A 25000-nucleotide genomic window follows, 5' to 3' on the forward strand; every position below is an offset into this window, starting at 1 on the left:
AGAGAGACACACACACACACACACACACACACACACACACAGAACATACATGAGCGCAGAATCACGAGCGAGGCAGTGGAAGCAAACCCCGGTCTCCCTCTCGTCAGCATGCCCCTGCGTGCGTGCGTGCGTGCGTGTGTGTGTGTGTGTCTCTCTCTCTCTCTCCGTACTTTCGCTCTGGGATGCGTTGGCGAGATGTGAGGACGGAGAGCGCCCACTCCGGCGTGACAATGTGCACTGGTGGCGCTGATGACGACCACACAGCCCGCAGCTTCGCATCAACCATCTGTGAAGATGCGAACAAACCAACAAAAAAGGAGACAAGGTGGCAAAAGTGGCGCGAAGAGGCAAAACAAGCTGTTGTGAGGACGAGCAGAAGAGGGTGTATGTGCATCTCCACCACATGACGCCAGACACACGCGCACGTGCAGGGAAGCAAAACAGCAACACAGGCCACAACTCACGCCTGTGACGATGATGTGGGTATATGGACATGACTGCGGCCCTGCTTCCGTATCAGTCGTGGTGTTGTCATCAAGACCAACGCCGCCACCACCACCACCACCGTCGGCACCATCGTTGTCGTCATCATTGTCATCCTCGTCATCCTCGTCATCATCAACAATTTCCTCTCTCTTCACAGGTCGTCTGCTGGTCTCCTGCTGCTGACCGCCACCGGTCGCGCAGCTGCTGCTACAGCTGGTGTTGGCGTTGTCGCCGTTGTACACCACCACCTCTCCTCCCATCGAGCAGATTAGCCGCGTGTAAAACGCAAGCCGCTGCCCGTGCAGTCCATACAGCAGCACGCGCGTGCCTGCAAGCAATTGTTCCTCGCCCTTGTCCCGAATCACGGCACGTGCTTCCGTCCTCGTCAGCGTCGAGCCCCCAGCCGTCGGCTGGTGTCGCAAAACAAAAGAAAGAAGAACAAAAAAAAAAAAGGCGAAGGTACAACCCATACAGTCCATGCAGTGAGTAACCACGAACACATGCGTGTGTGTGTGTGTGTGTGTGTGCGAACACGAGAGAGCGGTTCAAACAGGAGAATATACAGCAAAGCAAGTGCATGGGAACGCCGAGAGGTGCCGACCTTGAAGGTCTTCTCGGGCACTCTGTGTTTGTTCTTCATGCACTGGCTGAGCCATTCCGGTGTTACCACGTGCGTCCCCCACCTGCGTGGGTTGACACACACGTGTGCACATGTACAATAAATTCACGGTGAGCGGTAGCAACGACACTGCGTCACGAGCCAACAACACAACGGCACACACACACACACACACACACACACACACACACACACACACACACACACACACACACACACACACTTACTGGAGGGCGTGCAAGTATTTGCTGCCCGATGCAACACTGCACACGAGGTGCGTGCAGTCCTTGTTGAGCGTGCGCGAATATGAGCCGCCATGCGTTTCAACCACCGCCTGCACAATCGTGACGAGACCAAGCACACACACACACACACACACACAAGCTATGAGCCCTTTGATCATTCACAGGCACATCGCACCACCACATCACAACATGCGTGCAAGATGCATGACGACCTTGACGCTTTCGCGCTCGTCCTGGGGCAATCCGGAGACGCAGAACATGCAGCCATCAAGCATGGGCAGCAAATGCTTTTCCTGTGTGCATGTGTGCATGTGTGTGTGTGCGAATGTGCGTGTGTGTGTGTGAATGTGTGTGTTTGTCAGTACGTTGATACACTCAACCACACACAAAACACCATAGATACAATACCACAGGATACAGCACGCACCTCTGGCTCGACGCGGGTGAGGTGCTTGCCACGACGCACGGTGTCGTACATGGTCTTGAGCCACGACTGCGCCAGCGTGTTGCGGCCCATCCGCTGCCACATCTGAGATGGAGACATGCGTGCACACACACACACACAGCACACACACACAGCACACACACACGCGCGCGCGGTGAGAGCGGTGCCACGTCAAGACGACGAATAGAAGAAAAAAAGTGAGGGGATTGCGGCTTTGAATGGGCAGGTGTTATGACGGACCTGTATCTTCTTGGAGAAGCGTTTGGTGCCCTTGGCCACGAGGTGCGTCACATCTGTTGTCAAGTCAGGCATGTATCGCCCGCCCTGCTCCACAACCAAAACAGCACACATGTGCCAGTCGTGAGCACAGCGCAAACAAACGTATGGCGTGGCAAGACATGACACACAAACACACACGTGCATACACACAAACACACACACACACACATGCACGCACACACATGCACGCGCACAAACACAAACGTGTGCACGCACCAGGCGCAGGATGCGGTCGTGCATGGTGGCCTTTTCGGAGGGCGAGAAGCCGCTGCACGAGATGCAGCAGTTGGACAACACCGTGCTAAAGAGGGGTTGGTGCAGGGCATTGACGGGGATCATCTCCTGCCCAGCCTTGAGCAGCGCCAGCAAACATGGCAGCGCCATCACCACCGCCTTGCCACCCCTGCTCGACCCAGCAATGCACACTCAAACGTCAACGATGTGATGGAAAAGAAACCGCGTGATGATGCACAAACTCGAGAGGAACTCTACCACCACAAGCAGGTGCATGCGCTGTCCACAGATTCATCCCCTCCTTTCTGATCAGCTTTCATCTGCTCATGGATCACTCACGTGTCTGCTGCTGATTTTGGTTGTGATGGCGAGCCGTAGGCAAAGCGCGAGAGCTTGTCGAAGACCACGCCTTCCAGCATGCGAGGCACCAAGATGACTGTCTTGCCCGGTGCATTGGCAGGGCTATCCGCCCTCTCCAGCTTGGGCAGCTCGCTCATGGCCATCGTGTGCACGGCCGTCGCATGGTACCACTGCCGCAGTTCCTGGAAGAAAACCCACACGCACACGCGACCGCACCACACATACAAGCACAGTGAGGGGCAGTGCGATATATTCGGCAATCACATGCTACACGACAACGCAACGCATGCCACCAGGCAGCAAACGCGCAAATCGAGCCACTACCTTGGCAGACTCCGCAGCCCAGTGCATGGTGTGCTCTCCATCCTTGGTCAGCACCACCAAGTAGATGTTGGCCCCTACACCCGCGAACATGTTGCGTGCAACCCTCGTGAACGCAGCACAACCTCACAAATCAACCAAATCAAGCAGATGCTTGCGCGTGGCTGGCTGGTGTTGCCACTGTTGCGGCTGCTGCTGCTGCACAGAAACACACACAAAAAAAAGCAAGAAGCAAGCAAGTGCGACAAGAAAGCAAAGTGCGACAGCCGCACAACTCACCATCGTGCACCAACTTCCGCCTAGCCATTCCTCCTGCTGCCTCCTGTTGCCTGTGTTGTGTCTTGTCGAAACACGTTTGTCTGACTGAAAAAAGGGCGCCACACAAAAACAAAGGCGAGTACTATTCATATATAAAAAATTAAAGAGAATATGCAACAAAGCAGGTCCCCTGTGGCGCAATTGGCTAGCGCGTTCGACTGTTAATCGAGAGGTTGCAAGTTCGAGCCTTGCCAGGGGAGTAGCTTTTTTGGTTCGTCTTTTTTCTTGCTTGCTGCTGCTTTGGAGCTTGCTTGCTGCACCCATTCATCGTCAACAATAACGTCGCCAACGCCACACACCACCCGCCATGTTCTCATCATTCTCGCGCATCCTGTCGGCTGATCCGACGCCAAACGATGAGAGACAAGACGATGGAACCAACGACCAGCAACAGCAACAACAACAGCAGGAAGCGCAGGAAGGGCAGCAGGAGGAAAGGCAGCCGTCATCCTCTTCTTCCTCCGTCATGAACTGTACGTTCATTGTGTGATGACCGTAAGCTTTGTGTGGGAGTGCGTGTTTGTGCGTGTGTGTGTGTGTGTGTGTGTGTGTGTGTGTGTGTGTGTGTGTGTGTGTGTGTGTTGTGCGTGTGTGTGAGTGTGTTTGTGCGTGTGTGTGAGTGTGTTTGTGCGTGTGTGAGAGTGTTTGTGCGTGTGTGTGTGTGTGCGTGTGTGTCTCTCTCTCTGTCTTATGACTGTGTCTGTGAGGGTTGTCTCTATTTGTTTCTATCTCTCTCTCTATCTGTCGGCTGTCTCTGTCTGTCGCTCTCTCTCTCTCTCTCTCTCTCTCTCTCTCTCTCTCTCGCGGGTCTCTCTCTCTCTCTCTCTCTCTCTGTCTCTCTCTCTGTGTGTGTGAGTGTGTGTGTCAATTACGCTCATGCAATGATTGTCTGTGGCACAGCCTTCTTTTCCAGAATGCAAGGGTTTGGGTCCCAGCTGAAGCAAGGCGTCAACCAAGTGGTATGATGACTGTGCATGATGGGTGTTAAGGCGTGTGGCACAGGCATGTCGGAAGGCGTGCAGCTGTGCTCCCACACGCAATGGACTCACACACACACACACACGTGCATAACTTGCTTTTCGCCCATTGGTGTCGTCTGTCGTAGACGTCTGTTGCCTTTTCGGACTTTGACAAGGAGCACCAAAAGTTCATGCAGGAGAAGCACGCCAAGCTGAGCGGTGTGTGTGCGCACGTACGCGTGTGAATCGCAACAACGCCTTGTGTTTCTCGCTCGTTTGCTTGGTAGCGTGCGCACGCCTTCCCTACCACTCGTGTGACTCAATCAAGGCTATGTGTCGCACATGCTGTGCTGTGCTGTGTGCAGGTGCTGCTGTCCCGCCATGGGTTGGCTGTGACGATGAGGAGGAACTGCGCTCCAAGATCCTGGCGCTGTCCAACGACGAGCGCAACGTCACCCGCGACCCACCACCGGGCGCGCAGTTTGACTTTGATTTTGACGTGGCCTTCCCCATTGCTCAGGCCACCTTGCTCGAGGACCACCGCCTCGACCAACTCCGCTTCAAGCTCGTCCCCAAGGCGTGAGTGAGTGAGTGTGTGTGTGTGTGTGTGTGTGTGTGTGTGTGTGTGTGTGTGTGTGTGTGTGTGTGTGTGCGAACATCTGCGTTACCTTTGAGCAGCTGTCCAAACTCCTGCCGCTGCCTCCACTCCTCGCTGACTTGCTTGATGACATGGCGTTGTGCTTTGTTGGCACCTCCCAGCATCTCGGAGCACGACTTTTGGCGCAACTACTTTTACCGCGTGGAGCTCATCAAGCAATCCACCGACATGGCCAGAACCATGGCACAGAACACAGACCAGCTCTCCAGAGGTGTGCGTGTGTGTGTGTGTGTGTGTGTGTGTGTGTGTGTGTGTGTGTGTGTGTGTGTGTGTGTGTGTGTGTGTGTGTGTGTGTGTGTGTGTGTGTGTGAGTTCCTTTGCCTCAGCTGCAAGTCTCACCTCAACTCCATTGTCATCTCAAACCCCCCCCCCGCCTTTGGGTGAACGAATGTGGCGCTCGCAGGAGATGCGAGGGCGAGACGCAGCAGCGAAACACAACACAGGACGGAGAGGGATGCGGTGAGCGAAGGTGACGATGGCGGTGATGATGAGAATGAGGGTGAGGGTGAGGGTGAGGGAAGGGAGAATGAGAAGAAGAATGAGGCGCATGCAGAAACGACAGACGAGGACACACAACACGCAGACGCGACGCACGGCAGCCCTGCCCGCTGCAGCGCCGACAGTGGCAGTGATGATGCAGCGAGCAACAGCGACAACCGCAACAACGATGATGTTGATGACGATGATGCAGGTGATGATAACGCTGGCAACGACGGTGCTGATGTGAACGCGGGTGATGCTGATGACACGGAGGATGACACAAAGGCAACGCCACAGAAGGACAAAGCAGAGGAACCCACGTCCGTGTTTGAGAAAGGTGAGTTGTACGCTTGTGTGTGTGTCTGTCTGTGTTTGTCTGTGTTTGTCTGTGTGCATGCATCTGGCACCCGATTCATCTCACACGTCAGTTTCTCTCAAACAGAGGGATGGGAAGACGAAGTGCGCGGCGAAATCAACAGCTTGCAGGTACGTGTGTCTGCAATAGTGTCAGCAACTGTATGTGTCAGCAAAACAGGGTGTGTGTGTGTGTGTGTGTGTGTGTGTGTGTGTGTGTGTGTCTATCGCGGCTCTCCTCATAACCCCTCTCATCCCCCTTCCATCAACAATAGGAGCTTGAGGACGAATTTGATGCGGAATTAGCCGGCCTGGACCTCGACGACGACTGCGAAATCCCAGATGATCTCGACCAGCAGCTCGAGCAGATGCTCACGGAGGAAGACCTTATGTGACGCGCGGTGGACACTGTAATGTGATATGTGTGTGTGTGTGTGTGCGTCTGTGTTGGTTTGTTTGTTTGTCATTTGCCTCATGAGCAGCCTCTCCTTCTCTCTTCCTGTCCTTGTTATCTGTTTGTGCTGATGTGTACACAACTGCTGCCACGGACGTGTGTCACTCATTGTTTGGTGCAATGTGAAGGAAAGGGCTGAAACGACATGGACTCCAATTAAAGAAGCAGAAAGAAGTGAGATTCAGATGCATGCATGCAGATAAGAAAAGGGGGTGCGAACAGTGTGGAAGGCGAGAGAGAAAGAAAGAGAGAGATCCGAAACGAAACGTGCATTCATTCAAAGAGAAGAGCGAAGAGAGAGAACACACACGTGACACAGTAGCGAGAGCAGATAAGCGAGCCGAGTGAGGGGAGCAACATAGGGGAAGGGAAGAAGGGGTGGGGGGAATAAATCAGGAAACAACATCAGCCGACGACTGAACCAATTAGTCATCAACAACACCACCGCAAATCATCACAGGTTGGTATCGACGTGTGTCTCTGCTGCGCGCGTCACCCAATATGCAGCGATGCTCGTCACCATCCATTCCAGCAGCGCGCCTGCCACGCACAGGGCGAAAGGGAAAATCGTGCGTGCGTGTTTGTGCATGTGTGTGTGTGTGTGTCGTGTCGTGTGTGTCGTGTCGTGTGTGTGTGTGTTTGTGCATGTGTGTGTGTTAGCGACGTGGGATGAGGGAACGAGGCAGCAATCGCCGCAGACAATCAAGAGTTGCATCAGAGACACGTACCAACGGCAACAGACATCTTGCGAATCTGCTTGCACGGCGTCTCCTGTCACAACAACAGCAATTATTCGGCGTGAGGAACAAGCAACAGCACGCGTGCGAACACGTATCAATGCTCCTGCATGCTTTAACTCAAGACACACACATACGCTACGCTGCACACACGCACCCACAGACGCTACGCTACACACACGCAATACACGCACGCACACACGCATGCACGTGCACGACAAGACTCACGGCGACGGGAGCGAGCTGTGCGCGTGTGCGGTGGATGCGGTCGTCTGCGAGCATGTGCGGCATCGTCGACATGACCGCCTTGATGTACTCGTGCGTCAACAGATTCTTCACGTTTGTCCACACACTCAGGTCCTGCTTCAACAACCTGGTGATGGGGAGGGTAAGGGGGTGTGTTAAGGGGGTGGAGTGTGGTTTGCAAGTGGATGGCATGTATACAATGCATGTGTATTGCCGTTTGATTGACAAGAATGCACGTAAATTCACGACACGCACACGCACACACACATATGCATACACACACATATGCATACAGACACACGCACACTCATACATATGCAAGCGACTGACTTGTTCTTGTGGTCTGTGAGGAGCATGGAGGCAGCAATGACGCGTTGAAGGGATTCGTGTGTGCGTTTGAGCGCTTTGATCTCGCGCAAATGCCCAGCGGTAATCGGCTGTGATGGCGGTGGGGAGATGGTGCACAAGCAACCACATGTGCGCAGGGAGTTGGTGAGGTCCGAACATGTGCAAGCACACAGGAGTGTGATGTGAACATAAGCCAAACAACCACACATATGAGCACACACAAACACACACAAACACACACAAACACAAACACACACACACAAACACACACAAACACACACACACAAACACACACACACAAACACACACAAACACACACACACATATCACATCACATCATCTCACATCATCTCACATACTCATACACACACACATCACAACCCTCACCGCGACGTGGGTGGCGAGGGGCTCGACGGCTGCGAATCGGATGAGCGCAGACATGAGGCGGCGCTGGGCGTGGATCCAATTGCGGAGATACACGCCAGCGACCGGCAGCTGGAGTGGAGAGATGGAGGGTTGGATGGGGGAATGGGATATGTGGATGTATGTCATGATGAGGGCGATTGTGGGTCATTCAACAGTAGCAAGTGCGACTTGCACAAGCATTCACACACACACACACACACACACACAAACACACACTCACACACACACACACACACATACACACACACACACACACACACACACACACATACACACACACACTCACACTCACACACACACACACACACCTCCTGGTCGGGGTCCCGTGTGAGTGAGCGTTCAATGAGAGGATCGAGGAGGTGGAGGGTGTGGCGATGGCGGGAGAGCCAGCGTCTCGCATCAAAAGATGCCACGTGCGTATGAAGGTTTCTATACAGCGATGAGGTAGGGCAGAGGTGTGAGGAACCAGCCGACAACAAGCAAACACACACACATACACATGTGGGAACAGAAATGGAGGTGAGAGTGTGTTGGCAAGTATGTTTGTACACGCACGTGCACCACAGTTCACACACATAGAACCACACTGAGACATACACACATACACACATACACACATACACACACACACATGTACACACACACACACACCTGCGTTTGATGATGCGCCTGAGGGAGTCCCACGCTGGAAGGTGGTCTGTGTCCTCATGCACAAGCTCAAGCGCACACAGCACCGCCGCCGTCACAATCGCGCGTAGTTGCAGCGAGGCCGCGCGTGTGCGTGTGAGCTCCGTCAGGTAGTCTTGCGTCACGCTGCCATCGACACGTGCCTCAAGCTCAATGGCCGCCGTCAGTGCAGACAGCTCGTCCGCCACTGCTGCCAGATATGCCTTTGGTGTTGTCTCTGCGATGGAGACCAGCGTTGCATCCTTCTCCCGTGCTTGCAGCGCGTGGAGCTCCTCTGCGCTCGCCAGTGTCGCTTGCAGCGGTGATGGCGCAGCCGCATCTACTTGCTCTTCATCTGCACCAGGACCATCCTCCTCACTGGCTGCTTCCACTGGTGGTGTTGCGTCAACTGCTGGCAGTGTTGCTTCTGCTGGCGGTGTTGTTGTTGTTGTTGCGTCTGTCGTGGTCACATCTGCTAGTGCTGCTGTTGCGTCTGCGTGACCGGTTGCAGAGGACTGCTGCTCATCACCCGCTGAAGTTGTTGTTGCCTCTGCATCGTGCGCGCTGCCCTCGATTTCACCCGTGCCATGGTCTCGTTCACTTGGCACCTGTGCCTGTACGTCATCCTCTTCAGCGTTGGCGACAGCGCCACGACCAGTCGGCTCCGCTTTGCCAGCGAGAGGTGCCGTTTTGTCTGAAGTCGTTGTGTCGTGCTCTGCCTCGACCGCAGTGCTGTTGGCACTTTGGTCCTCCGTCACTGACGGCGGTGGTGACTGGACGGGCTCCGCTGTGGCGGCACTTAGTGACTGTGCCTTCTCCGCTGCGCTGCCAGGGTTCTGTGCAGGTTTCTTGCGCGAGGGTGCACGACGCTGACTGCGCGCGTGTTGGTGTTGGTGCTGCTGCTGTGGACGTGATGACTGTGGATAGGACACCCTTGCCTGTGCACGGATGAACTGACGCAGGGACCCGTGCTTGTCCGGGGTTGCCTGCTTCTGCTGCGTGGGCGTTTTCGGCGCACCTGATACGCGCTGGCGCGAGGGTGTTCCTGGCTTGCGTCGCGTGGAACCTTTCTGCTGGCGACGAGCGCGCTGCTCCCTTTCTTTTGCAGCCACAGATGCCCGCACCCGCTGGGCGAACGTGGGCCGTGTCAGCCGAGACAACCTTGCCTGTGCCTGCGCCTGTGTAGACGGGCTTGGCTGCTGCTGCTGCTGTTGTTGCTGCTGCTGTTGCTGCTGTTGTTGCTGCTGTAGCTGCTGCTTGCTGTCGCCAGCAGTCGTCATCATGCCCTGTCTTGTTGTAGTTGTTGTCCCTTGTTGTCCCTTGCTGGTGTCTGTTACTTGTTTTCCCTTCGGCACTTCTTCCTGAACTTGCACAGACGAGCTGGCAGCGCCTGTGCTCGAGGCTTGTGCCTCCTCCTGCTTCTCCCCCGCACCTCCTGGCATCTGGCTGGCTGGTCTTGCTCCCTTCGCCACTGTCTGCTGCCGTTTTGGTGTTTTTGAAGGTTGGTGACAACTGAATTCAGTTTGTGGTCTTGGTTGCTGAAAAGCTGTGAATGTCTTCCATCAAATACCGCGCGCACCTCAAAGAACAAACGAAGGTCCGAGGGAAAACGCGGCAGGCAGTGCTGCATGCAGGCGGTGGTGGCGGTGCATAGTTTGCTGGCTAGGTGGTGTTGTGGATGGGTGGGTATGCAGACGCAGGTGCAGCTGCAGTGGTGGAGTGCAGTGGAGTGTTGGAGTGGAGTGTGTGTGAGTGTTACGCGCATGTCCTTTTTCTTCATGCGCGCTCACGCCTCTTGTTGATTGTGAACTGCTTGCTGAAGACAGACAAGCAACGACTACCCAGCCGGACACAAACAAAGAACAAACGCCAAAACAATCAAATCAAGTCCGAAACAAAATGAGCGAGCAGCTGCGCACCAAGCTCACGGAGCACGGCCAGGGCCATGTGCTCAAGTTCTTCGATGACCTTGACGATGCGGCCAAGGCGGCCTTTGAGAAGGATCTCCTGTCCATCGACATGGATGCCCTCAACACGCAGTTCCAGGCTGCCATGAGCGGCAGCACCACGGAGAAGCTGGACGAGTTCATGAAGCCCCTGCCTGCCTCCGACATTGGCAACGCCACTGCCTTCCCGCCCACAGCGGAGATGAACGAGTGGTTTGATGCGGGCCTCAAGGCCATCTCAGAGGGAAAGGTCGCTGCACTCCTGCTCGCCGGCGGTCAGGTGCGTCGTCATGTTGTGTGTGTGTGTGGGGGGGGGGAACGGAGGTTTTGTGTCGTTGGTGTAGTTTGGTGTACCTGGATGCGTCTGTGTGTGTGTGTGTGTGTGTGTGTGTGTGTGTGTGTGTGTGTGTGTGTGTGTGTGTGTGTGTCGGTATGTGTCTGTGTGTCTGTGTGCAAACAGATCCGTTTGTCAACCCCACTCAGACAGACAGACACCCTCCCCCCAAACCCCGACACAATGCCAACAACACGCAGGGCTCCCGTCTCGGCAGCAAGGATCCAAAGGGCATGTTCCCCCTTGGCCTCCCCTCCGGCAAGACGCTGCTGCAGCTGCAGGCTGAGCGCATCCTGCGCCTGCAACAGCTGGCAAAGGACAAGTTTGGCGTTGACTGCGTTATCCCATGGTGTGTGTGTGTGTGTGAGTGTGTGTGTGTGTGCGCGCGCACCCTTTCGTTTGCTTGTCGTCTCTGTGTGCCTCTCTCTGTACGTGTAAGGTGGAGGCGGCAGAGTGCTCTTGAGTATGTGTACACAGCAAGTACACAAGGGGCCGTTTGTTTACATATGCATTCTCCCGCCAGGTACGTGATGACGAGCGGGGCGACGATGGAGAAGACAGCCAACTTCTTCAAGTCCAACGACTACTTTGGCGTGAAGGAGAGCGACGTGTTCATCTTCTCGCAGTTCCAGGTACCCAGCCTGACCAAGGACGGCAAGCTCATCCTCAACGGCAAGGGCTCCATTGCCCGCAACCCGGACGGCAACGGCGGTCTGTACAAGGCCCTCAAGGAGCGCGGCGCCCTCGACGACATGGCACGCCGCGGCATCGAGCATGTGCACGTGTACTGCGTGGACAACGTGCTTGTCAAGGTGGCCAACCCGACCTTCATTGGCTTCTGCATTGCTCAGGGCGTGGAGGCAGGCGCCCTCGTCGTCCCAAAGGCCCAGCCCCACGAGAAGGTGTGTGTGTGTGTGTGTGTGTGTGTGTGTGTGTGTGTGTGTGTGTGTGTGTGTGTGTGTGTGTGTGTGTGTGTGTGTGTGTGTGTGTGTGTGTGTGTGTGTGTGTGTGGGTGTGTGGGTGTGGGTGGGTGGGTTTGTGTGTGTGTGTGTGTGTGTGTGTGTGTGCTTGTGTGTGATTGGTGGTGGGGAGGGTATGTGCATGTCATTTATCCATCTCACCATGCCTCACCATCCCATCGTTCCATCACCATCCCGGCAGGTTGGCGTGCTGTGTCGGGTGAAGGACAAGTACCAGGTTGTTGAGTACAGCGAGATTTCGGCGGCGACGGCGGAGGCGCGCGATGCTGACGGGAATCTCCTCTACAGCGCAGGCAACATTTGCAACCACTACTTCTCAAAGGCCTTCCTCGACGTCTGCGGGTGGGGCGCAGCGCGCGCGCGTGTGTCTGTGTGTCTGTGTCTGTGTCTGTGTCTGTGTGTGTGTGTGTCTGTCTGTCTCTCTTGTCTGTCTGTCTGTCTCTGTGTCTGTCTGTCTGTCTGTGCTCGCATGCAACCTCCACCACCCACTATCCTCCATCCACGTACGACTCACATCAAGTCACTGCAGGGCGCGCCACGAGGAGCTCGTGCATCACATCGCCCACAAGAAGATCCCCCACCTCGACGACCACGGCACACTTGTCAAGCCAGACGCAAACAACGGTGCGTGCGTGTCTGTGTGACTGTGTGACTGTGTGTCTGTGTGTCTGTGTGTATCTGAGCCTGAAACATTGTGTGCACATGCATGTCTGCGTGCCTGTGCTCTCGAATCGGGTGTCACGCCTTCCACCCCATCCCCCCCCCCATCTGCCTTGGGTCATCATGAACCGCTGCAGGCGTGAAGATGGAGAAGTTCGTGTTTGACGTGTTCCAGTTTGCGGACCGCCTTGGTGTTCTGGAGGTCTCGCGCGAGCACAGCTTCTCTCCCCTCAAGAACGCGTCTGGTGCTGCCAGCGGCACGAAGGAGACATGCCAGCGGTGGGTGGACCGAATGCAGCACACGAGGGATTGTGACACTTTAGTTGTTTATGTGTGTGTGTGTGTGTGCAGTATACCCTTGTGCGTGACCTTGCCTTCAGCGATTAATGCACGTTCAACTCGCCAATGTATTCGTGCATACAGCGATCTGTATGCGCTCCATCGCCTCTTCCTCAACGCCGCCGGCGTTCGCTTCCAGAACAAGGACGGATCAGAGGTGTGTGTGTGTGTGTGTGTGTGTGTGTGTGTGTGTGTGTGTGTGTGTGTGTGTGTCCAGAGCTCTTCTTGGCCGCTTGTTCGAATGCAACACTGGGTGCTGGTGATCTCATCTTCGTGTGCTTCCGTGCGCTTGCTCTCGCCTCCCCCGCTCCCCACTGCAGCTGCCACTTGCCAAGATGGACAGCCGCCACGTGTGCGAGATTTCGCCGCTCGTCAGCTACGCCGGCGAGGGCCTCGAGGACTATGCAGCGGTGAGGCAACGCTGGAGAAGTGTGTGTGTGTGTGTGTGTGTGTGTGTGTGTGTGTGTGGAAGACGTGGAGAATGGAGAGGTGCATATGCAGATGAGCACATGCAGGCGCAAGCTCACGTCATTTCATTGGTTTGTCCTCCCTCCCGTGCCCCTTGTTCTTTTTGGCTGTTGCGTTGCAGAAACACCCGACCATCTCGGAGTTCCCCGTTCACATCCAGTAGACAACCAACCGACGCTATCCTCCTCTCCACCCACCAATTCCTGTTCCGCCACTCTTCATACCTCTCCCGCCTTATGCTACGTTAACTCTTGCCACGCCGTGCATGCCAAGGCCTGGCGCTTGGGGTCCGTTGTGATAATGCCAGCACGTGCGTGTGTGTGTTGGTTGTCTTGCATGAATAGACCCAAGCAACGACAGCACTGAGGAAGTGAAAGGCCTGGGTTTGTCGACGCATGAGGAAACCAGAGAAAAAGTTGCACGTGGTCATGAATGGGTGACCGCGAACGCACACAACCACACCACTTCGGACAAGCGAGAAAGAGCGGAGGTATGACAAGAACCGAGCCTCGGCTGCCTTGGCCGCATAGCCGATGTTGTACATCCGTTTCATCTTCAAGGATGTCACTCATCCATTCATTGATTGCCATGGTTCGCGTGCTGCAGTTCCTTTCCGCTGTTTCCGTGTCTGTTCCGTTGTCCCGTTTCGTACAGCCCGTTTTGGCGGGAAAATCGTTCACCCGCTTGCTCTCGTAACGATGAACGACAAGAGACAGTGCACAACAATAGCGCGATTGGTGGTGGCGGCGCTTGCTGCGCTGGTGATGATGATGACAGTGACGATGATGGTGCAGTCAGAAGCACGCGCGGGTGCTGATGTTTGGCATCACCGCGACACGCCACCAGTCATTCATTTGGTCATGAGTGCCGATGGAAGGCGCTGGCCACACGCCCTGCCAACCATCAATTCGGTGTGTGCGTGTGTGTGTGTGTGTGTGTGTGTGTGTGTGTGTGTGTGTGTGTGTGTGTGTGTGTGTGTGTGTGTGTGTGTGTGTGTGTGTGTGTGTGTGTGTGTGTGTGTGTGTGTGTGTGTGTGTGTGTGTGTGTGTGTGTGTGTGTGTGTGTGGTTGAAGGTTCGGGTTGCGTTCTTGTCGCGCAAGCCACTTCATCACCACTTAGCTTGCTCTTCTGTCCCGTTCACACCTGTATCGCCAGGTTCTCCTGAACACGAGAGCGGCAGTCACGCTGTATGCCGTCACAGACGCGCCATCTGCCACCCGCACGGAGGTGTTGCTCAAGCGCGCATTCCCCAAGCTTCCCATCACCGTCCGCGTGCTAACCGAAGAGCTGCTTTCCAAAGACAAGATCAAGATCAGAGGCAACCGCCAGACCCTCGCAAACCCTGTACGTATATGTGTGCGTGCATGTGTGTGTGCGTGCATGTGCGTGCGTGAGTGTGTGCGTGAGTGTGTGTGTGTGAGTATGCAGGCACAGTGATTGCCTTGTTTCCTCCCTTTCTCTCACTCCTCTGCTCACTTCTGACCAATCCTTGCGACCGCAGATGAACTATGCGCGCTACTTCATACCCGACCTTTTCCCTGAGATTGAATCGCGCTTCATCTACCTGGACGACGATGTCATTGTGCAAGGTGCGTCGGCGTTTGATGCTCCAGCTGCTCACGCTATCCCCCAATCCCTGCACTTCCTCCACTCCACGCTCCAAGCTCATTTAGTCTCACACGTTCACTTGCAGGCGACATCCTTGAGCTGTGGGAGGTGGACATGCTTTCGCGAGGCATTGCCGTGAGCACGGACTGTTCCGACACTGCCCAGCAATACAACATGTTCCAAGTGAGTCGAACCCATTGTGATGCTCAAGACTTCATGTCAAGCCATCTGACGCCTGGGTGCTCAACTATGGATCACAGTCCCTCACTCTTGACATGCACGCACCTCTCCCCAACGCACCCGCTTGTCCCATCCCTCCACTGCAGAACACATACGACATGTTCATCAACTTTAACAGCCCGCACATCCAAGCTCTCAATATGGATCCAAAGTGCGTGGCAATGAGCGTAAAAGTGTGGCTGTTCGCATCCGCGACAGCAATGCGCTGCAACCACAAGTACACCAGCTTCCCACATCACACAAACTAACCACTCACACCCGACACCACGACAACAGGGCGTGCAGCTTCAATGCGGGTGTGTTTGTGGGTGATGCAGCTGTGTGGCGGCAAGACAGCACCACCCAGCAACTGGTGGCATGGCTCGAACTCAACACCAGGTTGGTGACGGCAGTTGAGCGCGGCATGAAGGTCTGCATACGTTGTCCACCGGTGCACGTGTTGCGCACTCAATTCATTTTCATTTCGTACTCACCTCGCGCACCACTCGCCCTTGTTTGTTTGCAGGGAGAACGTGTATGGTGGACAGGGTGCTGGTGGCGGCTCACAGCCTCCCATGCTCATTACCTTCTACAACGTGCGGCTTGATAACCGTTGACATGCACATGTGGTTGAACAAACACACACGCACGCATGCATGTTGAACGTGGGACTTGCCTTCTCACCTCACACCAATTGCCCTCCTTTGCCCCAACAGAAGTACGCATCACTGCCTGACTTGTGGCACATCCGCGGACTGGGATCCAACACGGGGAAGCACCTGCCAAGGTGAAGCTGTCAAAGTGTGTGTGTGTGTGTGTGTGTGCGTGTGTGTGCGTGTGTGCGCATGTGTGTATGTTTGTATGCATGTGTGCGTACGTGTGCATGCACATCCATTCCTTCGAATTCCACGAGCGAGGGACCCTCCCGCTCTCATACGCGTCCGCCTGCTCCCCACAATCCACCACACACCCTACTCCGTCTCATTCAGGGAGCTGCTTGAGCGAGCACAGCTGCTGCACTGGACAGGGCGGAACAAGCCATGGATGGCAGAGGCATTTGGGGAGTTTGTATCATTCTATGACCACTACAAGCTCAACCCGTAAACGAAGCCCAAGAATAAACAGACAACAGCGCGACGAACATGCGTCATCAGAAGTGGTAACAATGTAACAAGGCAAGGAGGGGCTGCAACAGCCGGGCGCACAGCTGCTGCTTGTGGCACAGCCATCACCATGTGCGGAACGTAGCGATCATGGCCATGGGGTCGCGCGTGTGTGTCGTGACGCGGACAACGGCTTCGTCGTCGCTGCCGCTGTCACGCTCAATATCAGCAGCGTCGCGCAGGGATGGCGGTGGTACCTGTCGGCGTGGTGGTGGTGGGTGGGGGGGGGGGAGGGGGGTCGTAGGCGGTGGTGTGAGTGGCGACCGGAGGTAACTCAAAAACAACAACAACAACAACAGCAGCAGCAGCAGCAGCAACAACAACAACAACAACAACAACAACAACAACAACAACAACAACAACAACAACAGCAACAACTACTACTACAACAACTACAACAACAACAACTACAACAACAACAACAACTACAACAACAACAACAACAACAACAACAACAACAACAACAACAACAACAACAACAACAACAACAACAACAACAACAACAACAATAGTGTTCACACACACATACATTACACACACACATACATCACACATCACCCGTGCTCTCTACACCGAGCGCACCCCATATGGGTTGGCCATGAGGACGAGGGCCTCTGGTATCGGGTCGGGTCCCGGCCATGCCGTGCGTGTGTGTGTGATGCGGAGCGGATCGCGCGCGTCGAAGATGATGCCCGTGTTGCCACCGGCCCACTGCCGCTGACAGTGGATGCGGGCGCTGTCGGCGGTCTCCGTCCCCGATGGGATGCACAGCGTCACGCCGCAGCTCTCCACGTGCAGCGTGTCTGGGGTATGGGGGAAGTCTTCGCCGTGGTGCTGGCTGAACGCCGTAACAAGGATCGTGTTGCGCTGGTTCAAACGCGTTGACGCTGGCGATGATGGTGGTCGTGGACGGTGGGCGGAGTCGTGCGCAGCCGCAAACGTGGTTATGTTGATGATGGTGCCTGTGATGTGACACGTGGTGCCGTTGCCGCGAAAGGTGTGGTTGAGCCGCAGCACGGGTGAGCGCACTCGCGTCTCATCTCCACCTGCTGGTGGCGTGAAGTCTGGCACCTCGTGCACGCTGCAGTCAAACGGGAACCACTGCGTCGCGTACGATGAACACAGCGACTTGCGCCAGCCAGTGGTGACAGTGGAGACCACGCGGCTGCTATCACCCTCACTTGCGTTGCCTCTGCCGTTACTATTGTTGTTGTTGTTGTTGTTGTTGTTGTTGTTGTTGTTGTTGTTGCTGTTGTTGTTGTTGTTGTTGTTGTTGTTGTTGCTGTTGTTGTTGTTGTTGTTGTTGCTGTTGTTGTTGTTGTTGCTGTTGTTGTTGTTGTTGTTGTTGTTGTTGTTGCGATGGCCGTCAGCATTACTGCTGCTCCCCACCGTGTCAGTGATCTTATTCGTCTCACCGCCGGCGTGTGCTGTTGTGACGGGCAGCAGCGTGCTGACAGGGATGGCCACGGGCTGGAGCGTGCATCCAGCAGAGCCCAGCCGCCCCTCTGCGGCCCGGCAAGGTGCTGTGTTCTCGGTGCTGTTGATACGCAGACCACGCGAATATATGCCGCCACCAGCAACGTATCCGTTGTCTGCTCTGTTTGCCACCGCCAGCGTCGCATTGTGCGCTTCACTCCTGCGAGCAGAGAAGAGAGACATGCGTGTGCGTGTGTGTGTTGTGTGTGTGTGTGTGCGTGTGTGTGTGTGTGTGTTGTGAGTTGTGCGTGCGCGGATGCGATTGTGCGTGGATATGTTTGTGTGCTTGAGATGTGGCCTTGTGTTCAGCTGCTGGTTGTGTGAACCGCAGACTCTCAATCAGTACACTACGTCAAAGTGCGATGGGATACACACCAGGCCTGCTGGTACATGACGGCGGTGAAGAGGGGCGGGTCGTTGATCCACTCGGATGCAGCGAGGATGATGTCGGTGTCCTTGAGCACGGCCTGGCTTGGCTGCTGGAACTCCATGTCATAGCAAATCAGCTGGCCGGGCAAAACCGGATTGGGGGGATGGAAGGAGAGGGGGAGCGCAGTTGCACATTGGCTTTGTTAGGCAGGCGTAAATGCATGGTGAGGTTTGGGGGGAGCAAAGACAGACAGACAGACAGACAGACAGACAAGATAGACACACTCATACACTCATAGACACCCACTCATACACCCATGCACGCAGACACACACACCCACTTATACACTCATGCACACGCTCATACACTCATACACCCATGCACACACACTCACAAACACAGACAGAGACACAGACTGACAATGCCGATGGTCGTGCTGATCTCTGGGACAAAGAAGGTGACGGGTTGCGGCGGCGCCTGGTTCATGGCAGAGTCAGTGCCGAAGATGTGCGCCTTGTGGTATTTGGCGATGAGCTGCCCGCTCGGCGCAAACACCACGAGCGTGTTGTACAGGTACACGCCGTCGTCAGGGCAGGCTGCGGCGTCGCTGTGTTGGTTGCACGGCACGCGGTCAACGACGCTTGCAGCCAGGTACACGTGCTGCCGATGAGCGAGGCACGACAACTGTCGCGGCAGGTTGAACCCGACCTGCTTCTGCTGTGTGCTGGTAGTGCACGGGTTTGTGCCATTATGGAACGGGGTGCTGAGGTTGAAGACGGCCGGGCGAAAAGGGAGGGCCTGGCCCCACAGCACAGCTTCAGGGAAGAGCACCAAGTCGCAGGCGGCAGTTGGGTCACGCTGAAGCTTGCTGACAGCCACGTCCATCTGTTCCACCACCCTCTGCAGCAACTCCTCCCAGTCATCCGACGGCTGTGATCTATTCAAACCGAATAATTCCGGGGGGGGGGGAGGCGGAGCAAGGAAGCATTTGTGAGTGAGCAAACTGTGCGCGAAAGGGAGTAAGGGGGGAGGGGAGGACAACAGCCAAGACACGAGGGCGTGCGATTCCTCCACACTCCCAGGCCATCCATTGTTCAAGTGTGCAGGACGCACCCTGGAGCTTGTTGAATTGCCCACAGCTTGCATGACGCGTTCTCCTTCTGGATGGCCTGTACATCATGCACACCAGCTGCTAGTGCTGCACTTGTGCCAGCATCCGCGGCGCCGACGCAGCTCAGCAGCAGCAGCAGGAGCAGCACTACCACCACAAGCGGCAGCGGCGATGCCAGTGCAGCTGCCACACGCGCACGCACACAACTTGCGTGGCGCGACGTCCACGACATCATCGTCATCTTGGACGTTGACATTTATTTGGTAACATTGCAATTAATCTACAAACGCCACTTCACCCGCTCCTGCCTCTCACTCTTCACTGCTCCGCTCGCTGCCGTTCATGTCGACGTCGTCGAAGCGCGGGTGAGGTGGTGGATGAGGTGGTGGCGAGGGAAGGAGCGGGCCCAAGCGAGGACGACTGTTGTGCGTGGTCGTCACGGTACTCTCCATCTCCCCCACCAGCAACATGTCCAATGTCTCTTCTTCGTCGACCTTCTTCGTGCAGCACATCCTCTGCATCACTCATCTCCCCTGCGTCATTTTCACCACCGTTGTCATCAGCGCCCTCGTGGCTGCCCTTGGACCGTGTGTGCGCACGGGCAATGTTGATAGACGAGGTGTGTTGGCGCTCCCTTGTCCTCTCCGGCTCGTCATTGCTGCTGTCATCATCATCATCATCATCATCATCAGCATCACCACCACCACCAACAGCGTGTCTGGCTCGCTGTCGTGATTCCCGCTGCAGCCGATGCGCGAGCTCGTCCACATCAACGGCACCCGCGCCCCCAGTGTTGTCATCGCCACCGGGCAAGACGTCCATGTCCAGCTCTGGGTTGTACACCAGACCTGCAACAGCAAGCGCGTATGCGTGTGTGTCGGTGCATGGTGCGTGGTGCGTGAGTAATGCGAGAAGGAGAGCATGCGCGCGAATATCGACACAATACAGCAAACGCACACACATACACAAAAAGCCAACCTCCAGGTGTGTACACACACACACACACACACACACACACACACACACACACACACACACACACACACACACACACACACACACACACACACACAAACCACCACGCCTCACCGCGTTGCGTTTCCTGGCGTGCCCGCTCGTCATCATCATCATCATCATGGTGGGGATAATGGTCACCAGCGTCGTCGTCTCCAATGATGGTGTGAACAGCAGCCATGACAGGTTCGTGGATGTACGGCTGACAAGGGAGGAGAGAACAAAAGGAGGGGGTGAACAGGAATGGACAAACGTAAGCGTCGTGAAAAATAGATACATACAAGTGTCCTCGCACACACACACACAGACACAGACACACAGACACACAGACACACAGACACACAGACACACAGACACACAGACACACAGACACACAGACACACAGACACACACGTGCAGGCATCGACACATACCCAGATGAGGATGAGGATGAGGAGGAGGATGCCGACGGTCAAGGCTGATGCCAGCATGAGGGTTCCGACGACGAAGGAGCTCAGGAACCAGTGGTACATCCAATACCTGCGGAGGTACAAGGTGAGAAGAAAGCAGGATTATGGTGGCAATTATGGTTGTCGCCAACAGCATGGAGGCAGAGACAGACACACACGCACGCACACACACATGTATACACACACAAACATACGCACACACACATATACAGAAACACACACACACAGAAACACACACAGGCACACACACAGACACATTCATAGCGCGTGCACTCACGTCATTCCCTGCATGCGTGTTCGGGCCATGAGGGTGGCGCGGGTGACTTGCAGCTTTGATGACGAGAGCGACACGCTCGCCCAGTGGAGCCCACGGCCCTTCACGTGCACATGCTGCATTACAGGCACTGTCACCGTCTGGCAGATGATGCGCCAATGCGTTGACAAGGCAGCAGTGTAGTTTGTTTGTGTGTGTGAATATGAGCTGTACCATTCGCAGACACGCACGCACCAACGCGTGGTGTTGGTATCACCACACACCACAGCACAACGCACCACAGCACAACACAAAACACAGCACAATCCCATACACACCACAGCACAGCACCTGCGTGTCGTCGACGAGGCCGAGGAGATACGGGCCGGCGAGGAGGATGCGGCGGAGAAAGTGGACGATGCTCGGGCGGTACGGCAGCATTGCAGGCCGACTCCCGCCCACCCCGGGGCTCGCCTCAACAAGCTGGACACGTGGGACACGGCCGGGGGTTGGGAGGAGTGCGGAGTGGTGGTGGTGGTAGAGGTGGTGGAAATGCGAGGTGAGGTCCTGTCATGGACGACCAAAGGCGAGTCCGCAACACGAAACGACAGAGGCAGAGGGAGACAGACAGACAGAGGCAGAGGGAGACAGACAGACAGAGGCAGAGGGAGACAGACAGACAGAGGCAGAGGGAGACAGACAGACAGAGGCAAAGGGAGACAGACAGACAGAGGCAGAGGGAGGCAGACAGACAGAGGCAGAGGGAGGCAGACAGACAGAGGCAGAGGGAGGCAGACAGACAGAGGCAGAGGGAGGCAGACAGACACAGTCACACACACACACCAACTCAAGCATACACACACATACACGAACATTCGCACACTCAAGCATACCCACGTACACACACACACACACACACACACAGGCTCACGTTCCCCGTTGCGGTGAGTTCGCCTTGATGGAGCGCAATGTCGTGGGAAGCGTGCGCATCATCCTTGGTGCTGGACAGCCAAAGCGAGACCATGAACATGCCGGCCTGCCGATTCGGCCGCGAGTTTGGCAGCTCCAGCTCCACCGTGAAATCATACGCTGTTGTTCCAACACCGCAGCAACGAAAGAATGCGTTGTATGATGTGGCATTGTCTGATGTGAGATCTGCCCATCACCAGCATGCGCACGCGTACCACACGAGTACACTTGCATGACCAACAAGCCAATGCGCGTGGATCGACGCCTTGCAACACGTACCAGCACCCACCTTGTCCAACGCGAAGCGCGTGGCGCGTGTCATGGCTCAGGTACACCTGAAAATGCACGATGCGCGATAAATGATGCGATGCGTGACGCATGATGAGAAGGAGAGGACTGAGAGGGAGAGGGATGACGAGCAGAGGAAAACGAAATCAAAAACAGGGTGTGCTGGCAGTTGTGACGAACGTGTGTAAGAGGACGTTGGCCACCCTTGGAGCCGTAGTCAAAGTACAGCGGCCACGAGTGTTCTGGCTCTGGTACAATCCACCAGTACGTCACTCTGATCTCAACCAACAACACAACAAGCAACACTCAGCGTAAGTGTTCGCAAACACGACAAAGCAAGCAGGCAACCGCACGAACACGCACACGTACATTACTGCTCTCACTCACCCACCCACTCACTCACTCACGCACTCACTCTCTCACGCACGCACAATCATACACACACACAATCATACACACACTCACTCACTCACTCACGCAAGCACGCACTCGCGTGCACTGACCCGTAGATGAAGACGCTTGCGGCGTAGCACACAGCAAACACCGCCATGACCACAACAGAAGCAATTGCCAGCCATTTCAACACCCGCATGGCTTGCCAGAGCACATCGTGCCACAGATATCCAGCAGCATCGTTCCCATAATGCCTGCTTCCGCTATCCTCCCTTGCTCCCCTTCTTGACTCGCCAAGGCCACCGCTGCCAGTCATCGTCGCTCGCAACAAGCAAGAAGCAAGAAGGCGAAAGCACGCACAACAGTTGTGTGTGTCCTTCCTCTCAGCCAGGTCAAGTTGGGACGAATAGCCATATCTTAAGACGAAATTCAGCAACCACGATGGCGATGATGGCGCTGTTGCGACGAGGAGCAAGGTGTGTTGTGGGCGGTGGAGCGGGGCGTGCGCAGGCTTGTTGGCACATCGCCAGCCCGCGTTGCCTGTCAACAGCAGCCCGGTATTCGTTTCCCAAGGAGAAGGAAGCTGTCCCAGTCAGCGAGCTGGAGAAAGGTGAGGCGGGACTGGATGGAAAGGACTTGTTGCCATGATGTAGGGTGGTAGTTGCACCTGTGCATGTGCACGAAGGTTGTGTTTTGTTTTCTCACAATTGCACTGTGTTGCTTCGCCTTGTGCAGAGCTGGAGAAGAACCCGTTTGCATCGCGTTACCAGGATAAAATCAAGCAGCAGCTGAAGTCCAAGTAAGAGCTGTGTCTCTCTTTGACCAGCGACACTTGAGTTGTGGACCCCTGTGCTTTGTTGTGCGTGTGCACGGCAGCAACTCACGCTTTCAATTTGCTTCTTGTGTAGGTCTGTGGTGCAGGATGGCGTGGAGGTGTTTGAGAAAGACCTGTCCTTCACCAAGCTGCAGTCGTCGGACGAAGATGCGACCGCCAAAAAGCTCCAAGAGGAGCTCATCAAGCACGCAACTGACGCTAAGCAGCAGCCACACGTGCGTGTCTGCGTGTGTGTGTGCTTGTGCTTGTGTGTGTTGTGCTTGTGTATGTGTGCTTGTGTGTGTGTGTGGTTAGGGAACTTATACGTGTTCTCGAGCGCCAACGCCCAACGCCAACCCCCACACATACGCACACACGCATACGCACACACACACACACACACGCGCGCGCGCGCCGATTGTAACGACCTTCATTTTGCTGTCCCTTGTGTGCTGTCCTCTTGGAGCAGGGTGAAAGCGAGGGGCTTGACTTTGTGGACAAGTGCGACCTGCCGCCGTTTGTACCGCGCCTCGACAGCATCCTGCACGTGCACAAGCTGCGCGACGTGGCACCAGAGGACATTGCACGCACATGGACACAGCACATTGCCACCAGTGACGTAGGCCATCTTACATGTGTGTATGGGTGCGTATGTGTGTGGAAAGTGTTTGTAGGAAGGGCTTGGGAGTCAAGTTGTGATTGCTTACGGGACTCACCAGTGCTTTGTACCTGGTCTCTGTGTTTGTGCATTGCATGTGCGTTCAGTCTCGGCTCTCTGCCGTCATTCCGGCCGAAACATATGATCTCCTCCACGCCCGCGGCAAGGTGCTACTGCTGTTGGTGGTGGTCGTAGTGCTGTTGATGGTGGTGGTGCTACAGGTGGTCGTAGTGCTGCTCTTCCTCTCAAAAGACACATGGTGACTGCAACCGTACACTCACACCTCACCCCTTCCCTACTTCACCACCACCGCCGTGATCAGGAGAGCCCGCTGTTCCTGTATCCGCTGCCACAGGGAGGAAGCGGCTACGACTTTTACGTCGGCCAATTTGCCGGAAACGTCTGCGCCTTCACCAGCTTGCTCGAATACCAGGTGCGTGCGTGTGTGTGCGTGTGTGGTGTGTGTGTGTGTGTGTGTGTGGTGTGTGTGTCAACATGTGCCGGGTGGCATTGTGTGCATAACACACATACACACACACACACACACACACACATGGACACCTTACGTTCATGTACCACCTTTGCCTCGCCGCGTTGTCAGACACATGCGGAGAATGCGCGCCCTGTGCTGACGCTCTTCCACTACACTGAGCTCAAGCGAAGCAAAGGTGATGTTGGTCGTAACACACGGGTTTGGGCGTGATCTGTATGTGATCGGGCGCCTGTGAGCGTATTGTGTGTGTGCGTGTGTGTGTGTGTGTGTGTGTGTGTGTGTGTGTGTGTGTGTGTGTGTGTGTGCGTGAGTGACAGCGTGCCTGTGTGTGCGCACATTTCGGAACGCCCGGATAGTGAT

The 25000-nt window shown here is 55.5% G+C and overlaps 8 protein-coding genes and 1 non-coding gene across 9 annotated transcripts in view; 5 read left to right on the forward strand and 4 right to left on the reverse strand.

Moving 5' to 3' along the window:
- PTSG_03335 (uncharacterized protein) overlaps positions 1–3343 on the reverse strand; it is a 9697-nt gene extending 6354 nt beyond the window's left edge. The window contains exons 1-11 of the mRNA XM_004995853.1: positions 3269–3343; positions 2993–3066; positions 2648–2850; positions 2291–2477; positions 2036–2119; positions 1778–1879; positions 1563–1643; positions 1333–1439; positions 1088–1169; positions 465–896; positions 171–286 (exon numbers count right to left, since the gene is read on the reverse strand). Of these exons, the coding sequence (XP_004995910.1) occupies positions 171–286; positions 465–896; positions 1088–1169; positions 1333–1439; positions 1563–1643; positions 1778–1879; positions 2036–2119; positions 2291–2477; positions 2648–2850; positions 2993–3066; positions 3269–3296 (1496 nt within the window). The 5' untranslated portion in view covers positions 3297–3343. The remainder of the gene's footprint in view (positions 1–170; positions 287–464; positions 897–1087; positions 1170–1332; positions 1440–1562; positions 1644–1777; positions 1880–2035; positions 2120–2290; positions 2478–2647; positions 2851–2992; positions 3067–3268) is intronic.
- Positions 3344–3433: 90 nt separating this feature from the next.
- Positions 3434–3507, forward strand: PTSG_20083. The gene has a single exon. It is a non-coding gene; the product is annotated as a tRNA-Asn (tRNA).
- A 26-nt stretch (positions 3508–3533) lies between these two features.
- Positions 3534–6392, forward strand: PTSG_03336 (uncharacterized protein). The gene is made up of 8 exons (XM_004995854.1): positions 3534–3780; positions 4208–4266; positions 4413–4485; positions 4632–4845; positions 5026–5135; positions 5328–5741; positions 5847–5890; positions 6034–6392. Exons 1-8 carry the CDS (start codon positions 3615–3617, stop codon positions 6151–6153), a joined length of 1200 nt encoding a protein of 399 aa, XP_004995911.1. The 5' UTR covers positions 3534–3614; the 3' UTR covers positions 6154–6392.
- Positions 6393–6666: 274 nt separating this feature from the next.
- PTSG_03337 (uncharacterized protein) lies at positions 6667–10140 on the reverse strand (the record flags this gene model as incomplete). Its single annotated transcript, XM_004995855.1, has 7 exons — positions 8621–10140; positions 8278–8398; positions 7931–8038; positions 7526–7632; positions 7178–7322; positions 6941–6983; positions 6667–6752 (listed from the first exon to the last, which is right to left on the reverse strand). The coding sequence occupies exons 1-7, from the start codon at positions 10075–10077 to the stop codon at positions 6667–6669; spliced, it is 2067 nt and encodes a 688-aa protein (XP_004995912.1). The 5' UTR covers positions 10078–10140.
- Positions 10141–10214: 74 nt separating this feature from the next.
- On the forward strand, positions 10215–13721 carry PTSG_03338 (UDP-n-acteylglucosamine pyrophosphorylase). The gene is made up of 10 exons (XM_004995856.1): positions 10215–10232; positions 10462–10861; positions 11116–11264; positions 11439–11817; positions 12077–12237; positions 12425–12519; positions 12693–12834; positions 12979–13051; positions 13215–13304; positions 13484–13721. The coding sequence occupies exons 2-10, from the start codon at positions 10535–10537 to the stop codon at positions 13523–13525; spliced, it is 1458 nt and encodes a 485-aa protein (XP_004995913.1). The 5' UTR covers positions 10215–10232; positions 10462–10534; the 3' UTR covers positions 13526–13721.
- A 255-nt stretch (positions 13722–13976) lies between these two features.
- On the forward strand, positions 13977–16325 carry PTSG_03339 (uncharacterized protein). The gene is made up of 9 exons (XM_004995857.1): positions 13977–14273; positions 14518–14706; positions 14864–14951; positions 15056–15153; positions 15297–15361; positions 15487–15588; positions 15716–15785; positions 15906–15976; positions 16179–16325. Exons 1-9 carry the CDS (start codon positions 14061–14063, stop codon positions 16291–16293), a joined length of 1011 nt encoding a protein of 336 aa, XP_004995914.1. The 5' UTR covers positions 13977–14060; the 3' UTR covers positions 16294–16325.
- A 92-nt stretch (positions 16326–16417) lies between these two features.
- On the reverse strand, positions 16418–19550 carry PTSG_03340 (uncharacterized protein; the record flags this gene model as incomplete). Its single annotated transcript, XM_004995858.1, has 6 exons — positions 16418–16549; positions 16935–17453; positions 17742–17988; positions 18204–18334; positions 18619–19135; positions 19312–19550. 6 exons carry the CDS (start codon positions 19548–19550, stop codon positions 16418–16420), a joined length of 1785 nt encoding a protein of 594 aa, XP_004995915.1.
- Positions 19551–23109, reverse strand: PTSG_03341 (uncharacterized protein). The gene is made up of 9 exons (XM_004995859.1): positions 22786–23109; positions 22463–22556; positions 22284–22329; positions 21957–22114; positions 21377–21508; positions 21050–21186; positions 20737–20842; positions 20399–20525; positions 19551–20157 (listed from the first exon to the last, which is right to left on the reverse strand). The coding sequence occupies exons 1-9, from the start codon at positions 22989–22991 to the stop codon at positions 19628–19630; spliced, it is 1536 nt and encodes a 511-aa protein (XP_004995916.1). The 5' UTR covers positions 22992–23109; the 3' UTR covers positions 19551–19627.
- PTSG_03342 (uncharacterized protein) overlaps positions 23099–25000 on the forward strand; it is a 2654-nt gene continuing 752 nt past the window's right edge. The window contains exons 1-7 of the mRNA XM_004995860.1: positions 23099–23285; positions 23411–23474; positions 23584–23725; positions 23959–24108; positions 24255–24314; positions 24470–24580; positions 24749–24815. Coding sequence (XP_004995917.1) covers positions 23117–23285; positions 23411–23474; positions 23584–23725; positions 23959–24108; positions 24255–24314; positions 24470–24580; positions 24749–24815 — 763 coding nt within the window. The 5' untranslated portion in view covers positions 23099–23116. The remainder of the gene's footprint in view (positions 23286–23410; positions 23475–23583; positions 23726–23958; positions 24109–24254; positions 24315–24469; positions 24581–24748; positions 24816–25000) is intronic.

This window comes from Salpingoeca rosetta (assembly GCF_000188695.1).
Source record: "Salpingoeca rosetta unplaced genomic scaffold supercont1.7, whole genome shotgun sequence".
Taxonomy (NCBI): domain Eukaryota; class Choanoflagellata; order Craspedida; family Salpingoecidae; genus Salpingoeca; species Salpingoeca rosetta.

Excerpts from the sequence above, each read along its gene's own strand:
- PTSG_03339 (XM_004995857.1), top strand. The coding sequence starts at position 14,061 with ATGAACGACAAGAGACAGTGCACAACAATAGCGCGATTGGTGGTGGCG. Across the intron at positions 14,707-14,863 it reads GCCAGACCCTCGCAAACCCT|ATGAACTATGCGCGCTACTT; the intron begins GTACGTATATGT and ends TTGCGACCGCAG. Across the intron at positions 15,589-15,715 it reads TGGCTCGAACTCAACACCAG|GGAGAACGTGTATGGTGGAC; the intron begins GTTGGTGACGGC and ends GTTTGTTTGCAG.
- PTSG_03336 (XM_004995854.1), top strand. The coding sequence starts at position 3,615 with ATGTTCTCATCATTCTCGCGCATCCTGTCGGCTGATCCGACGCCAAAC. Across the intron at positions 3,781-4,207 it reads TTCTTCCTCCGTCATGAACT|CCTTCTTTTCCAGAATGCAA; the intron begins GTACGTTCATTG and ends TCTGTGGCACAG. Across the intron at positions 4,486-4,631 it reads GAAGCACGCCAAGCTGAGCG|GTGCTGCTGTCCCGCCATGG; the intron begins GTGTGTGTGCGC and ends TGCTGTGTGCAG.
- PTSG_03338 (XM_004995856.1), top strand. The coding sequence starts at position 10,535 with ATGAGCGAGCAGCTGCGCACCAAGCTCACGGAGCACGGCCAGGGCCAT. Across the intron at positions 10,862-11,115 it reads TCCTGCTCGCCGGCGGTCAG|GGCTCCCGTCTCGGCAGCAA; the intron begins GTGCGTCGTCAT and ends AACAACACGCAG. Across the intron at positions 13,305-13,483 it reads GCCTCGAGGACTATGCAGCG|AAACACCCGACCATCTCGGA; the intron begins GTGAGGCAACGC and ends GTTGCGTTGCAG.
- PTSG_03341 (XM_004995859.1), bottom strand. The coding sequence starts at position 22,991 with ATGACTGGCAGCGGTGGCCTTGGCGAGTCAAGAAGGGGAGCAAGGGAG. Across the intron at positions 21,509-21,956 it reads AACTCACCGCAACGGGGAAC|CTTGTTGAGGCGAGCCCCGG; the intron begins GTGAGCCTGTGT and ends CCACGTGTCCAG. Across the intron at positions 20,843-21,049 it reads ACACGCATGCAGGGAATGAC|GTATTGGATGTACCACTGGT; the intron begins GTGAGTGCACGC and ends GTACCTCCGCAG.